The 15,208-nt window shown below is 38.6% G+C and overlaps 2 protein-coding genes across 3 annotated transcripts; one reads left to right on the forward strand and one right to left on the reverse strand.

The window, feature by feature from the left end:
* Positions 1–1,121: 1,121 nt before the first annotated feature.
* nphp1 (nephronophthisis 1) lies at positions 1,122–9,971 on the reverse strand. 2 transcript variants are annotated; one of them, XM_016671026.1, is made up of 21 exons: positions 9,630–9,971; positions 9,348–9,409; positions 9,141–9,201; positions 8,673–8,806; positions 8,171–8,363; positions 7,530–7,631; positions 7,174–7,343; positions 6,965–7,007; positions 6,746–6,833; positions 6,221–6,315; positions 5,944–6,072; positions 5,783–5,857; positions 5,565–5,675; positions 4,984–5,066; positions 4,739–4,815; positions 4,541–4,640; positions 2,602–2,714; positions 2,401–2,474; positions 2,248–2,292; positions 2,076–2,128; positions 1,876–1,989 (listed from the first exon to the last, which is right to left on the reverse strand). In XM_016671026.1, exons 1-21 carry the CDS (start codon positions 9,693–9,695, stop codon positions 1,971–1,973), a joined length of 1,893 nt encoding a protein of 630 aa, XP_016526512.1. In that variant the 5' UTR covers positions 9,696–9,971; the 3' UTR covers positions 1,876–1,970. The 2 variants fall into 2 exon arrangements, with proteins under 2 accessions (XP_007551182.1, XP_016526512.1); XM_007551120.2 differs by lacking the exon at positions 2,076–2,128 and having other exon boundaries at positions 1,122–1,989; positions 9,630–9,969.
* Positions 9,972–10,376: 405 nt separating this feature from the next.
* LOC103137398 (C-factor) lies at positions 10,377–13,790 on the forward strand. The gene is made up of 4 exons (XM_007551119.2): positions 10,377–10,780; positions 12,228–12,405; positions 12,547–12,641; positions 12,870–13,790. The coding sequence occupies exons 1-4, from the start codon at positions 10,454–10,456 to the stop codon at positions 13,059–13,061; spliced, it is 792 nt and encodes a 263-aa protein (XP_007551181.1). The 5' UTR covers positions 10,377–10,453; the 3' UTR covers positions 13,062–13,790.
* The last annotated feature ends 1,418 nt before the right edge of the window (positions 13,791–15,208 follow it).

Consider the following 15,208-nt stretch of genomic DNA (forward strand, 5'->3'; position numbering starts at 1 on the left):
TAAATCGCTAACATAATACACAGAATCAATGGTTGTGATGCTAACTTTTTGTATTTTTCAGCTCATTTTTTTGAGAAATGTGCTGTCAAATAAATGCAAATATTGCATCATTTTTATTTTGGTGTACCGTTTCAATAAATAACATATCGCCAATGTCCGAGCAAGAATGAAACATTTATAAGACGTTCAATAATCTTTACTGTATATGATTTATATTTATTCCAACATTAAACAACATATTTTCTGCAGCATTTAAATGTCGCTTCGTATGTGTGAGCATCTGAGCTCACACTGAACCAGCCTCCCACTGCTCCTCTGCTTTTATACCCGGCTAAAAAAAAACCACGCAAGCTAATTGTTAACTCTAAACAGTGTTCTGCTGTCCTGTAACTCTACACCACACACACACACACACACACACACACACACACGCACACACATGACTGATGTTGAACTAATGGGTGGAGAAGACTGGAGCTTCTCAGTGACCCGTCAGAGGACACAGCTAAAAGAGCAGCTCAGGTAAATGTTGGAACAAAACCAACAACTGATACCAACTAATGTTTTATTATTAAAAAGTTATTCAAAAATAAACAATACAATATGTACTTTTTACTGTAAAGTGCTTTTGTTAACTTCTAGGCAACACAATTACATTGTAATGTGTGTAAGGATGGATACTGGCATAAAAACCACTAAACTGGCTGAAAAATCTTTGAAGAACATCTGTTAATTTATATTATTACCTGGGTTTGGAAAAAAAAAATGCTTATCGTGAAAATTTATAAACGTTAAAGCAAAAGCATTGCAAACATGAACTGTTTTCTGTTCTTTTTTTATAATATTGAATATTATTAGATATATCACCATTATTATCATTTTACAACATCTAGTATTGGCATATTTACATTTTTTTGGGAACAAATTGAAGTACGTTTTACAATAGCCTGGCAGTAGAAATCCCAGAAAAATTTCACAGGATTGGCCAGACAACAGCAGCAAAAATATTAGAGGGGCACAGCTAAAAAAAACAAAAACATGACATAACTTTATTTACTTATTTATTTAGAGGAGTTTATATATGTTTCCATTGAAGAATATGAAATGGACAAAAATTTTTCAAAAGGGGCCCCTTACCTGTCTTTCCTTGGGGACATCACTGTAGCTGGGGGCGCTGAAGTTTTGTGGGTTCAAAAAAAAAAAAAAACTTTTTCTCTATCTAATACATGTTTTGTGAACACTGTACATTCTTTTCCCTTGAATAAACCTTTAAACCCATATTGGGTGAGGCGTTTTTTATCTTTATTGAATTTTCTTGTATTGTAAACAATAGGTAACTATTTACAACTATGATGTCATAACCCTGCCTCCGCCCTGGTAAGATTTAACCAGATGCTTCACAAGTATTTTTTATGCATTACCTCACCATACGGGTTGTCATGGCATTTTGGATAAAAAATTTTTGGAGTAAGATATTTCTAGCAATTTCCACTAGTTTATAAAGAATATTTGGGACAACTACACAGATTGTTTTAGAACAAATTATTTTTATTTGGACAGTGCCTAAAAAAAACCCATCAAAGTGTTCATAACCATCAGTCCACTTGTGTTAACATGGGTAAAAGCTGGCTTCCGCCCAGAAAAGCTGCATCCTCCTAAATCCAGCCCAGCCAATCACAGGAGGTTTCAGTCCTGGAGGCGATGTCATCGCTACCGAGTCGCGGAAAGGAGATCAAAGGTCAACTCCTCGACATCGAAAGCAAGATGTGAATGAGAGGAGTCAAAAAAGATTCCCGCAGCTGCTGATTGGCCGGTGGTTTGCTGGGAGTTTTTCAGAGTCTCCAGGGTGTTGTAGATGACCCTGGCCCGCTGTTCCTCTGAGGGCGGGTCGGCCCAGCGATAGCAGGGCAGAGAGGGCGAGTGCAGCAGGAAGTACACAGACGACATGTAGACTTTACTAAACTCCTGCTTCAGGTACGACAGGTCTCTCTGCAAACAGAGAATCACACTTTGCTTTATTGCAAAATGCAATATGGTGCAGATTAATTTTCTACATCATTCTTCTGCTTCCTCACTTAAATCTACTGCACCCCCTGCAGGCTGTTCCTGCGATTGCACACACAGAGTCCTTACATAAAAAAAAACAACCAACCAACCAAACAAGAATTTATGATGCAGCAACCTAACCAAGCTTTTCACCCGCATCAAATATTCTGACAACATAAGTTAACAGGAATGTATGCGAACCTTCTGCGTTCTGCTCATACTGGTCTCAGCTTCCAGCCAGGCACTCTGAGAAAAATAAATATAAATCAAACCAGTGTCTGATGTTTGTGCTTTGACAAAAAAACTGAACCTAATTTGGTGACAGTAAACAAGCGTGACCACAGTTTCCCTCACCCTGAGGGCATCTAGCAGGTCTGTCTGGTCCAGCAGCTCTGGGAAAGTTGAAAGTATTGGACTGCATATAAGATCTACGTCAGAGACAAAAAGGTAAAAGACGGTGTCACTTTGAGCTGTGGCCACATTGAAGGCATTCTATTTCATTTTGTGTGTGTGTTTTTTTTTATTTATGTCGGATTAAAGTTGTCAGAATCTTGCCTGCGTTCTGCATGGTGGGTCTGTCCATGAGCAGCGTGTCGGCCAGCAGCTGGCGGTGCAGGACCAGCAGGTGGACGCAGCTCAGACAGTGCAGCAGAGTGTCTGGGAGGAGACTGAATGGGAACATGAACGTGTCACTCATCTACACCAGCAACTGGAAATATATCAATATAGGGAGAAGAAAACCAAACATTTGGATGTTTTGTTGATAAAATGAAATGTGACACATTCTCCACTGTGTTCACAATTGCTAGAAAAACTGTATTGAGGATCCAACTGTGTAATTGAAAAAAAACACTACAGCGCTCTTAGCCCGTCTGACATGTTAATAAACCGCAAACTAAACTAAATGTTTTGCTTTCTGTTAAGACTGGACAATAAATCAATAACATTATACATCGCGACAGACACGTGATCAATATCAACAGATAATACATCTGATCGATGTTCAGAATATTCACTGAACTCCAATCCAGAACCGCACAGCATTCTGGGAGATGTAGGCAGAGGAAAGGCTTTAGATGGCTGTTATGGCCCTGGGCCTTATAAGCTGGGCTGCAGGTGTTTTTGTTGTCTGCCTTTGTGCTCCTCCTCTTTACAGGGATCTCCGCTGACCTGTTGGTTTGGAGCACGGAGTATTTAAACCCGGCCGTCTCCACCTTCTGGGTCCACTCGGCCGCTTGTGGTGTTCTGATGTCAGGACTCAACTCCCTTCCTCTTGCACATTTAAGTTTGTCTTTGTTTTTGCTCCTCAACACCTCCATATGCACTCATTACACTCACAACAAGCATTTGAATTACGCCACTGATACTGACTTTCACACTCCGTTGTAGTTTTTGTTAATACCTATTCCTTGTTCTGCACCTTAACCACTGCATGGTCTCCCGTTTTTGTTACGACCTTGAGCCAGTCGTAACAATGGCCAATTTAAGCAAGGTCGGTGGCATCGGCTGACTCGCTCACTTTTTGGTTACCTAGCAACAGACTGTTGCGTAACTTGTAAAAACAACGATTCGAGCGGAAACTGTGGATGAGACAGGAAAGGTCATGCTTCTGGTTTGGCAGCATTTCAGATATTTAAAACAGAAAACTTATGAATAATTATTGATGTTGACAATTATTGATATTGGCTGATAGGAAACGCTTATACGATGTTAGGTTTTTCAACCATATCATCCAGCTCTACTTTCTATTGACAACGTCTATGTGTGCGCGTCTATGTGTTTTTGGGTAACTATTAGTGTGCACAACTAAAAACCATTACATCAACTGGATTTTCCATCATTGTTTAAAGAGATAGCAATGAGTCCATATAAAAACTGATCCTAAGATGTTAATAAATAAATCTGACAATTATTTTTGCTAATTCTAAATGGTAACTGTGGCGGTGAAGGTGGTAGGGCTACTGATGGATATTCATTTTTTTACACTGCCGTTATACCTTCTCGCTAAACATTTTTATAGCCCGAAATCTGTTCCACGCATGGAAAAATACATTCCCTACAGCTTCTTTTCCTGACTAGTTGAGCTTGAGTGTTTCTGCCAAGACAGAAAAAAAAAAGAGAAAAATGTTGCATAGCAAAGTGTGCCAAGCTTTTAGGGGCATTGCATGGTAGACCTGGTGACTGTTGCCAAAAAAGTCTTAAAATAAATTATAAGTGAAGTGTCTGAGTCCAGTTTTGTGAATATTATACCACAGAACATGTTTCAGGAGAAAGTAATCTATTTTAAAGTTAGTCTGAAATAATATTAAGTGTGAAACATTTTGGTATGTAAAATGGATCTGCTGTCACTTTAATCGCCCACACGTGTAAATCCAAGCAGAGCCAGGAATGTGTCTGACTGAAACTTGGAGTGATTTATTGATCACATAATCCTCTGCATGTGTTCAAACTTGGCACCTGGCTCTTCTCGCTGTTTTCCCCCATTCCCCCCTACCTGAGTTGCGTTCTGGTCCGACTGCTTGCCGATTTCAACTTAACAATCAGTTTGGGCTGCCGTCGGGCCTGGAGCATCTGCTGAAAAACGCCACCCGGAGCTAGGAAGCCGAGAAAAGATACAAAATAGACTCTTTTCTGTTTGTTTGTTTGGACATCATCTGTTACCATTTTAAAAAGTTTGGCTTCTTTTCCTTACATCTTCTCGAAACGGGTGCTTCCAACATGACATTCTTCTCGTAGGGCGTTCCGCCATTTATTGGCAGTTCATAGGTTCTATGCAGGAGATTGGACAACATATTGAATTCAATTAAGGTTGGATTTCCTCAGTAGGAAATCATGGAAAAAATGTGCTTATTTTTCCGGCTTTTAACTACTTTTACATTGAGGTACAAACAAGTTCTGTATATTTTCTTTTATTCATCGACATCTCTTCTCATTTACCTGTTTTGGAGTGGATTTCCGCTGTCATCAGTTAGTTTGAGGAAAGTCCAACCACAGCTCAGGTCTCCTCTCTCACCTGTCGACTTAAAATCACACATCACATCTTACAGGTGACCTATTATGCTTCCTTGAACAGGCTAAGATAGGTCTATGAGATATACAAAACAGAATATTTTTTTTTCATAAAATCCTTCTTAGATAATAAGAATGATTTTTAGTCTCTTGTCAGAATGAGCTGTTTTAGAGTCTTGTGTCATTTTAAATCCAAATAAGCTGATACTGGCCACTGGCGTTGAGTGTAAGCCCCTAAACTCAACGCTTACACTCATACATGAAAATGGCTCCACACAGCTGTGTAATATACAACCGGACGGCTTTGAAAAGCAGAACTGGAGCCTCCTTCGGAACCAACAAGAATGTAGAGGCAGTGCTTGCTGATTTGTGACGTTACATTCAGAAGGTTTTTGAAACGGCTCATTTTCCAGACACCAAAAAACACTTAGTTTGTTTTAAGAAGCAGTACAGACAAAAACTGAAGTAAATTTTACATGACATAATACATGTCTCACATGAACACTTACGTTTCGCAAAAAAGTGACTCCAAGTTCAAAAAGAACTCCAATGTTCGGAGACAAAGAGTTGCAGCGAAGGAAGCAGTCTCCGTCCAGGATAGTTGGCAAGATGCTGGTCATCTGACAAACGTAAAATGCAGAAATGAGTAAACATCTTTACCTCTACAGAGGTAAACATGATCTCAGTGTTCAATGTTTATGATGTGGCAGCCTGAGTCCTCCCAAACCCTCGGAGAGAAGTTCCATGTCTTTGGGTTCTTTGAGGTGTACGACGCCCTCACCGTGTGGATGTTACTCAACACCTGGAAAATACGTTACGGTCTAGTTTAAGTAAATTACATACAGAGAGGATAACTATGTTGTATGTAACAGAGAAAAGGCCTGATACCTGCGTTCCATCAAAGGCACACATACGGATGTGTCTGCTGAGGACCTGAACTCCGACCCCAGGAGTGGGAATCATCTTGCAGCTCCACAAATTAAAACAAACACAGTTCCTGACCTGGCGAGCGCGGACCTGCACAAGTTAACAAAAGTAACCCTGTTCTTGTCAGAATGGGTCATAACTGGGTAAATACTGCAAACTCCAGAAAGAAACATAGTTAAATTAGACACTATGAAGGTTGCACAGTAATAAAAACATGCATGCACGGAGAAGCGCTCACCCTGCCGGTGTCTGGGTCTAAGAAGAGATCTTTAAAGGACAGCTGTGATTGGCTGAGCTCAGGTTGAATATAGTGACTTCCTCTGTATCGCTCCCCTTTAACAAGACAAGACAAAAACCTTGACTTTTTCACCTTTTAATCAAACAATATATAAAATAAGTGGTTTCCCCACGGAGAGTTATATTTACTAACAATGTTTACTAACAATTTTTAAGCACGTGTACAAAATGGTTTCTTTACAGGTTTGAAGGGATTATATGATCACATGTGGCTGCAAATGGGGGACAAATTGGCCGAATTGATCCAGAGCCACGTTTTTGACAAGCAGCTTCTTGCAGAATCATCCAAGTTTAATCAATCTGTTCATTGTTGTTTTAACAGAACAGTTCTGGGGTTTAACATTTTACAAAATCCAAATGAGTTCTCATGTAACCCAGAGTTTTGCAGCTCGATAAGGACAGCGGTCGTGCATACAGAGAGAGAGAGAGAGAGACAAAGAGAGAGTAACACTTGATGTATAATGACCTTCTTCTGCCAGGAGTTTACTGAGAGTTGATGGCCTGAATCCTGAAGGAATGGCTCCCATTGCTGACAGCACATCTGTTGTATCAATCTGTCACAAGCACATACAATTAATGTCGTGTAATTAACAAAAATATTTGAAGTTTTTATTTGGAGACAGCAATATTACCAATAGCATCAGAAGGTAGAGAATATATATTTATGGCAGATACACAGTTTTACCTCCGTCAGAGCCTTTCTGACAGTTGACCAGTTAGACGCTTTGCTGTGAAAGATAAATGAACGCAAAACAAATAAACAAACAGGACTGCTAAGATTACTTTTACATTATCTCATAGTAATTTGAAAAACATCCAGAATCAGGATGTTTTTCAAATCCTGATTTGAAAAATCACTGACAATTTAACCTGGGTAAATATATGATGTCATACCTTTTGTTGCCATCGTCGGCCTCATCTTCAACTTCATCTTCCTCTTCCTCCTGTTCCGACTGCTGGACTTCATCATCTTCGTCATCGTCTTCATCCTCATCCTCATCTTCATCAGAATCCTCATCTTCATCAGAATCCTCGTCATGCTCATCGTTAACACCAACGCCAACCTAATAAAAATCAAAATGCAAAAAAAAAGCAAAGACTTTTGCAAAAAAAAAAAAAAAAAAAGCATAAAAAACGTACAACACCGGCAGGTTATATTTTAATTTTATTGGTAAAATTTTGAATTAAGATTTTCAGTAAAGTGCAGGTGAAATTTAAACAGCTGTGGTTTTCCGTATTTCTGCAGTTACCTTCAGATAGGTTTTAGGAACAACTCCTTTGTTCCCTTTGTTGTCCTGAGCCAGCCACCATCCATCTGCTGTCTTTTTAATTATCTTCAACACTTCTCCTTTCTGAAAAGGTAAGAACGTTTCAAGAAACGAGCCTTAGCTTTAGCGATGAAATCACAGAAAAAGGCTTTCAAATACTCAACAACTTATGATCAAGACAACATTGGGGGGGAAAAAAGAGCCACAAAGCAGACAGAATCCACTTATTTCTATTATGTGTCATTTATCCCAGAAGCACTGCACATAGATTGTGTTAAGACACCAACACTGGACATTAGATTAAAATAATGTTCCCTTTTAAAAGTATTCACACCCCTTAAACTTGTTTATACTTTGTCAATGTACAGTCAAAACCGTCAATGTATTTTATAGGAATTTTATGTAATTGATCGGCACAAATCAGCTTGATGGAGATGAAAAGGCAACACAGAAGCCTTTAGTGCCCTCTTCTGTTTTATCTTTCTACTGCATGTTGTAATTGAATTCTTAGTTAAGGCTGGAAGAATTTGACAATAGGATATTGAAATAATTTTACCTCACTAGCTACCAAAACTTTATGCATTATCGCCTGCACAGCTATCGACAGACATACAGCCGTTTACCCGAACAGACAGATCTCCTTCCTGCTCTGCTTTGAAATCGCTGAGGACCTTGTAGATTTGAGGGGCTGACTGAGAGGGCGGCTTTTCAGGCGTACTCCCATCCCCTTCATCTTTACCATCACTGTCTTCCTCAGAATCATCGTCGCTGTCGTCGTCGTCACTATTGTTGTCAGTATCTTTTGTTGAAGCATTGCTACAAGTACAAAACAAAAACGGAAAAAAATAATGTCAGAATTGAGGATTATTTATGTAGCGCGTTTTATTGACATAATCACAGAGAGAATTCTGGTAAAACAAAGCATACTCATAAATGTGAATGAATAAAATTTAGAAAAAAAAATTCCAACACATCATACTGTACATGTCAAACAAATCAGACAAAACATAAGAAAAATATGTATACAAGATGTAAACTATGAATCTAATGTTGAGCGTTTTTATTTTGTCTATTAATACGTCTTGTATTTTATTATTTACTTGAAGCATACATAGTGGAGCTTACCCAGCTTGAGTGCTGGGGCCTGGTGGTGAAAGCTCCAGAGACAGGGTGACCAGACGCTCCAAGATGTTTCCCAGACGTCTCTCCTCTTCTAGTTTCCTCTGATCATAGTTTCCCACTGGAGCCAGCTCATCAGCCTGAAAAACAAAATCAATAAAGTCAAGTTAGTGACAACTTGAACAACAAAGTTAGTTTGGCAGATGCACCATAAAATTATAGAGGAATTTTCTGATAAAGTATCATAATATATAGCATTATGAAAGTCTATTATTTTCATTTATTTAGTGCTGTAGCACATTACGTTTCTTGCAAATGTATTACTGAAACTGTGTCAGAAACAATATTCGTCTTTCTGGAAGATGAATATCTTTAAGAAATAAGGTATATTAATATTTAAGTAGATATATAATATCGGCTATAATGGGGAGTTTCCCAAATATCATTTAATATGTCTAATAGCAAGACACATACCTTTGTCAAATTCTGTAGAGCCTTTAGAGTCTTTTCTGCAGAAACTTGCAACTCGTAGCATCTGTTCATGATATTCAGATTTAAACCAAATAAATAAATGTGCTAAAAACCAAACAGAGACTAGATGAAAAGAATTAAATAACATTTAAAATTAAATGAAGATAAAAGCAGAAATATGGCTGCCACCAGTCCTTTATAACTGCCCACCTATGCAGTGCCTCCTCTTTGGATCCATTTTGGCTCTTCACACTCTTTTCCAGACTGTCAAGCTGTTTCACAGCAAAACAATGAAACTCTATGCGTAATCAAGTCTCAATTGTACAAAAAAATACATGTTCCATATCTGTTTAAATCTGCGTTAACATTGTATTTGGCTATGGCTTCAGTAATAAAAACTCTACGCTTCAGTTGAGGTTCGTTAATAAAAATCATAATTCATCGTTTGAAGAGTAAACTGTAACAAAGTTAAGGCGTCTTTCTCTAACAAACCTGTCTTTTGACTTCGTCCACTTCTCTTTGTGCGAGTTGCAGCGGTCCTCGCCTTTTCGGAGGCATTTAAGAGCTCTTTGGTTCACAAACACTTTTTGTTAGCCGAACGCTTAGCTACTAACTGCTATTACGCTTCCACTGGTCGCTAGGCAACTGACTTCTTCTTTGGATGTTGTTGCGGTGGTTCGCTTATATCTGGGTTTCTTCCCTTTCTCTTTTATTCATTAGGCATTTGTCACATATATATTTTTTACATATGTTTCGGTCTTTGGTTCTTAGTGCATAATTACAAATTCTATCAGACTACCTTTTAGCTCAAAAATTATAACTGGCCGTTACCGCCATCTACTGGGCTAAACTTGTCATTGTCGTATGTGTATCCACCAAAGGTGAAAACTTATATTTCACAAATTTATTTATTTGCGACTTTTTATTTGTTTTCTTATTTATTTTTTACTCCATTAATTATCTCTTGTTGTATTATGTATACTTCATAATGGGCACGTGCAATAAATTGTATAAGTGGTTTTAAAAGTGGCTTGTAGAGGGCGTAACTTTCTTGTTGTGAAACATGTTGCCTTCAAGTACACCTTGTTTTTTTTCTTACCGTCTTTAAGAAATAACTTTCCACAAAGTTTAAACAAGTCAACGACGGAACCTCAAAAATATACCATAACTTAAAATATATTTGCTAAAAGTGACAGGTATTTAAACCTCCTAGATCTTCTTCAGACTCTTAGGTGTCATAAATACGAGGCGTTTAGTGATTTTGAAGGCAGCAAAACGATACTTTTTACGTCACATGTGCTGGTGAAACGCTTGCCATGGCTGCTCCCGTCGCTCTCATTCAAGGTGCCAGCAGAGGACTGGGGCTTGAATTCTGCAAACACATATTAAAAAACAAAAGCCTCGCTGCTGTCGTAGCGACATGCCGAAACCCGGACAGAGCGGCGGAGCTGTGGGGCCTAGCGGGACAACACCGGGGCAGACTCACGGTCCTCAAGCTGGACGTGAACCTGGAAGAGGACATCCGCGAAGCAGCTGAGCGCGTGAAGGAGAACTTCGGTCGGGTGGATCTCCTCGTGAACTCTGCGGCGATGCTTCACCCCACCGGGAAAGGAGAAACTAGTCTGAGGGATGTTTCTACGCAGGTACAGCGTGATTTGACAAACTTTTTTTGTTGTTGTTTTTGCAGAGATTGGAGTCAAAACTTTCTCTAGAAATGATGTCAAACATTTTTAAAGATATTTTAAGTGGCAACTTAACTTTAGTTTGCGAGGTTCCTTTGATTCTGAACACACGGATTCATATGAACAATAACATTACCTTTTGACTGATAAGTTGTTTATTACATTGGCTTGATTGGACGTTGTGGTTTGGACACCACTTTAACTTAAATTTATTTGCATGTTACAGCCACAAACCTCGGAGCGTTTTATTAGAATTTTATGTTAAAGTCCATCAGAAAGAATATGAAAAAGAAGCCTCCCTTGATTCAACACACTATAGATCCACATCAGCTACAACTGTAAGTTTTTTGGAGTGGGTCTCTATCAATTTTGCACATCTAGACACAACATTTGTTCGATTATTTGCAGAACAGTTCAAGTTTAGTCAAATTTGATAGAGGGCATGGATCAAAAATAAATTTCCAAGTGTTTCCTCTTCCTTCAGCTTGCAGATCTTTGCATGACTACCTTTTGCCCTGTCAACAGATTCTCCTGAGCTGTGGATTTCTGCAGCTCCTCCAGAGGTACTATTTATCTCTTGACTCTTTCTATGATCAACGTTGACCTTGCTTTGGATTACAGTTTAAATAGACAACTACATATTTGTGAGTAGACCTTCTGTAAGCCCCTTTCAGATCATAGTCTTAGAATTAACATGCAACCTCCTATGGTGGATCACACCACGCTAATCAATCTGTATAGATCACAGGCCATGTGTTCTCAGATGACTGTGTGTGCATTGCGGACTTCTACTGCTTTTGAAGCTGTATTTTCTTTTTATCATGTCACTATCACACGTTTTTTTCTAAATCCAACGCTTGCAGATCGTAGTAGCTCCACATTTAACTACCTCCAGAAGTGGTTTTGCGGCCTAATATTGGTGGGATGACTCCTACTCCCATTTCTTGTTGGAACCTTACAGTCGATCATGGGGGGTATAAAGTACATGCGTCAGTCATGGAATGAAAGTATTATCTGTATAGTCTTCTATTTTTGGATGATGGATTGAACGGCCGTCCATGAAATGTTCACGACTACTGCAGAAGACCTGTATTCATAATGAGAAAACATTTCACGCAGAGTCTGGACAGATGGATGTTTATTAAATAGGTGACTTCTGAAGGCAGTTGGTTGCACATAACTTTATTTAGGGGCAGCAGAGTAAAGGAGGTTAAATACAATATTTCTTTTTTTTGTCTGAAAACTATGTGTCCCAATAAACTGAGGTTGCTGGCTGTAATGTGACTAAATAGGAAGAAAGTTGCGTTGCAAGAATACTTTTGTAAGACATTGCAATAACTGTCTGGATTTTTAAAGCATTTTTGCATTCATAAGATGCACATCACAGCTCAGTTTTTACCTTTTTTAGGGCATCATATCCACCTTGACGACCAATACGGTGGGACCCCTGGTAATGGCCAAATATTTTAGCCCTCTCCTTCAGAAGGGCGGCGGCGCCTTCGGTCAGCAGCCTCCAGAGAAAGCGAAGCAGCACAGCGGCATCATCGTCAACATCACAGCTAAAGTTGGGTCCATTGGAGACAACGGTATCTTTAGTGTGACATGTGGTTCACAATGCCCTTCTTTGTGCTTCACATAACATGTAGACTTAAGCAGAGAATAAAGCCAAGAGTAAAATCTTATGTAATGTGCTTCTTCTTCTCCCAATCCCCTCTGCCACGCCCCAGGTCTTGGTGGCTGGTACAGCTACAGAATGTCTAAAGCAGCTCTCAACATGGCTACCAGGAATTTATCCATAGAACTTGGCCGCAGTCGACCCAAGGTAAACGTTCGCTTGTACTCAACTTTGTATTTTGGGGAACTACTCTTTTTATCCAGTTGAATAGGAAACTCATGTATGGTCATTATGTTTTTTTTTTGTTAATTTATAAATTAATTTATAAATTTGATTTCTGTCTGAACTTTTGTCCCGATAACAATCCAAGTACAAGCAAAAACTATGGACGAAAGTATTTCTAAGCACCTCCAGTTTCTTTTCCGCTGCTTCCAGGTGGTGTGTGTGTCTTTACATCCGGGAACAGTTAACACAGACCTTTCCAGGCCTTATCACCGGAATGTGCCAAACGACAAGCTGTTCAGTGCTGAACACTCTGTGAACTGTCTGATGGGCATCATTAATTCACTGAGCATCGAAAAGACCGGGAAGGCGTACAGCTGGGACGGGACCGAGCTTCCTTGGTAGAACCAAAAAAGTCCGCGAAGGCATACATGTGATTTCAGCCTCTTTGTGCAAACTGTCTGAGCAGGTCATGCTGCAATAAACATGAATTTTACCATTGACTCAATGAAAACAAACCGGGTGTTTTTTAACATAATAATCAAGTCACAGAGAAACCTTCCTTTCTACCTCAACACCAAAGTGCATAAATTGGAATAACTCCTTAAAGACAATGTATGGCCCTAAGTTATAAGACTGTTTTAACAACATGTTCACAAATAAAAGTTGTGAAATACTTGGTGTGTATGATCTGAACTTACAGATGTGCAAGTAAACTTTTAATCACTGTATCCATCTCTGAGTTGGATTTTGATGTCGGGCTGGTTAAGACTCCTCCGCCTCTCCAATTTGGATGTCTGTCTTCAAGGTGTTTATCTGTATTGGTTTTTTGGTAATTAAGAACTTGGCTATTTCTATCAGCTTGGACCAGATTCTTCCCATTTGAAGAAAAACAACCCCAAAACATTTTTAAGTATGAGGTTGGAGTTTTCAGTGCTGCATGGTGTTTGCTTCATTCATGTGTCCTCCTTGGCTTGACTTTCAGCTCACAAAAAGGATCTTCACCAAACAGTGCAAATCTAGCTCCTCCAGGGGCAGGGTGTTCTCACTTTTTCCTTATGAAGAACACATTTATCTTCTGTTAAAGTTATTTTTTTGTTGTTTAAGTACAATTAAATCACTTTCTTTCTCTGACCTAATTCTGTTCTATTTTCCCCACACAAGTGTTGAAAATGAAATCTGTTGAAATCTGTCTGCAAATACTGAAGATGAGGAAACATGTTTAGAAAAGAATTAAGCTTGCTTTATCTGGGCCCTGGACACAAATGTAGTCCAGTTTTCCAAGAGAATCAAAGCAGCTTCTCCAAACGGACAACGATCTGCTGTCTTGTTGGGCCTTGCAAACATTTTAAATATGCTGCGAGTGCAACACAGGCTGAAAATATCTCAGAAAGAAAAGTGAGTTCAGTTTCAGGAAATATGACAGTAATATTATTGTAGAAAGCAGTCATAACGAGTTTACTCCAAGTCAGCAGAGCCTGGTTGCATATAAGGATTCTAAATGTACAATTTCAAACCACTATCAAAGTGTGGCTTAATTTTAATAGTGCAATAAAAGGCTTGTAAACAGCCTGACTGTGTGTAACTAATCTGTAATGTGATTTGTGAATTGAGTTACTAAAATGAACATTTTCAACAAATATTTTAACTTACTGGCATGCACCTCATTGTCTGGGTTATGAATAAACTCACCTTTTAATGGTTTTATGTACATTAACATAATTCCTATGAAGTCTGGTTTGCATTTTGTGCACTTAAAAGACAATAACATAGCACAGTGAAATTTCTAAATTCATAAGGGAGTAAATACACCTAAGTGTATTTACCACACTTAGGTTATGTAGTAAATTTGTTTTCACATTTTTTCCCCGTCAATGAATAACACAAGCACTCCTTAACCAGAAGAGGGCAGCATTTGGTATAAACAGGTCTCACCTTCCATCTTTTTTTCTCTCACTACTCTTATCAAGTTTGGATTGAAGGGCCCACTGCTTACTTTTGATTATCTCCATATAATATTGTTACTTAATTATAATCTAATTGGGACTATCTATTTGAGAATATCACTTTAATGTGTGTCAATACAGTCTGTTTCTAGAGGTGAATTTTTATGGTACATTGTGGGGCATAACTGACATTTATATGGCACATGGTTTTCAAAAATGTTTTAAAAATAAAAATCTAACATGCTTGTATTTGTAGAAACACATTTTTCTGCAGTTCAATTTAAACCATTCAAATTAAATAAAAAAAAACTGGTTCTTTTATTAAACAATTAGTAAACAAAGCAACTATTATGAATAGCACCTTTATTAGTTCATTGATGATTGATAAAACTGTTTAAACAACAATTACAGCGAAGTAAAATAGCTAATTATAGATAATCATAGCTGCAGGTTTTGGGGAGCACTTAGCTTTACACATCGAGACAAAATTGTTCGTACATTTTCTTTACAAGATTGGTCAGTCTCAGTCAGATTGGATCAGAGGTTGCGCTAGACCTTTCTGGTGTCTGTCATTTTGACTGACAGAAAATTCTGTCATAATTTATT

This window comes from Poecilia formosa, unplaced genomic scaffold, assembly GCF_000485575.1.
Source record: "Poecilia formosa unplaced genomic scaffold, Poecilia_formosa-5.1.2 Scaffold40, whole genome shotgun sequence".
NCBI classification, from domain to species: domain Eukaryota; kingdom Metazoa; phylum Chordata; class Actinopteri; order Cyprinodontiformes; family Poeciliidae; genus Poecilia; species Poecilia formosa.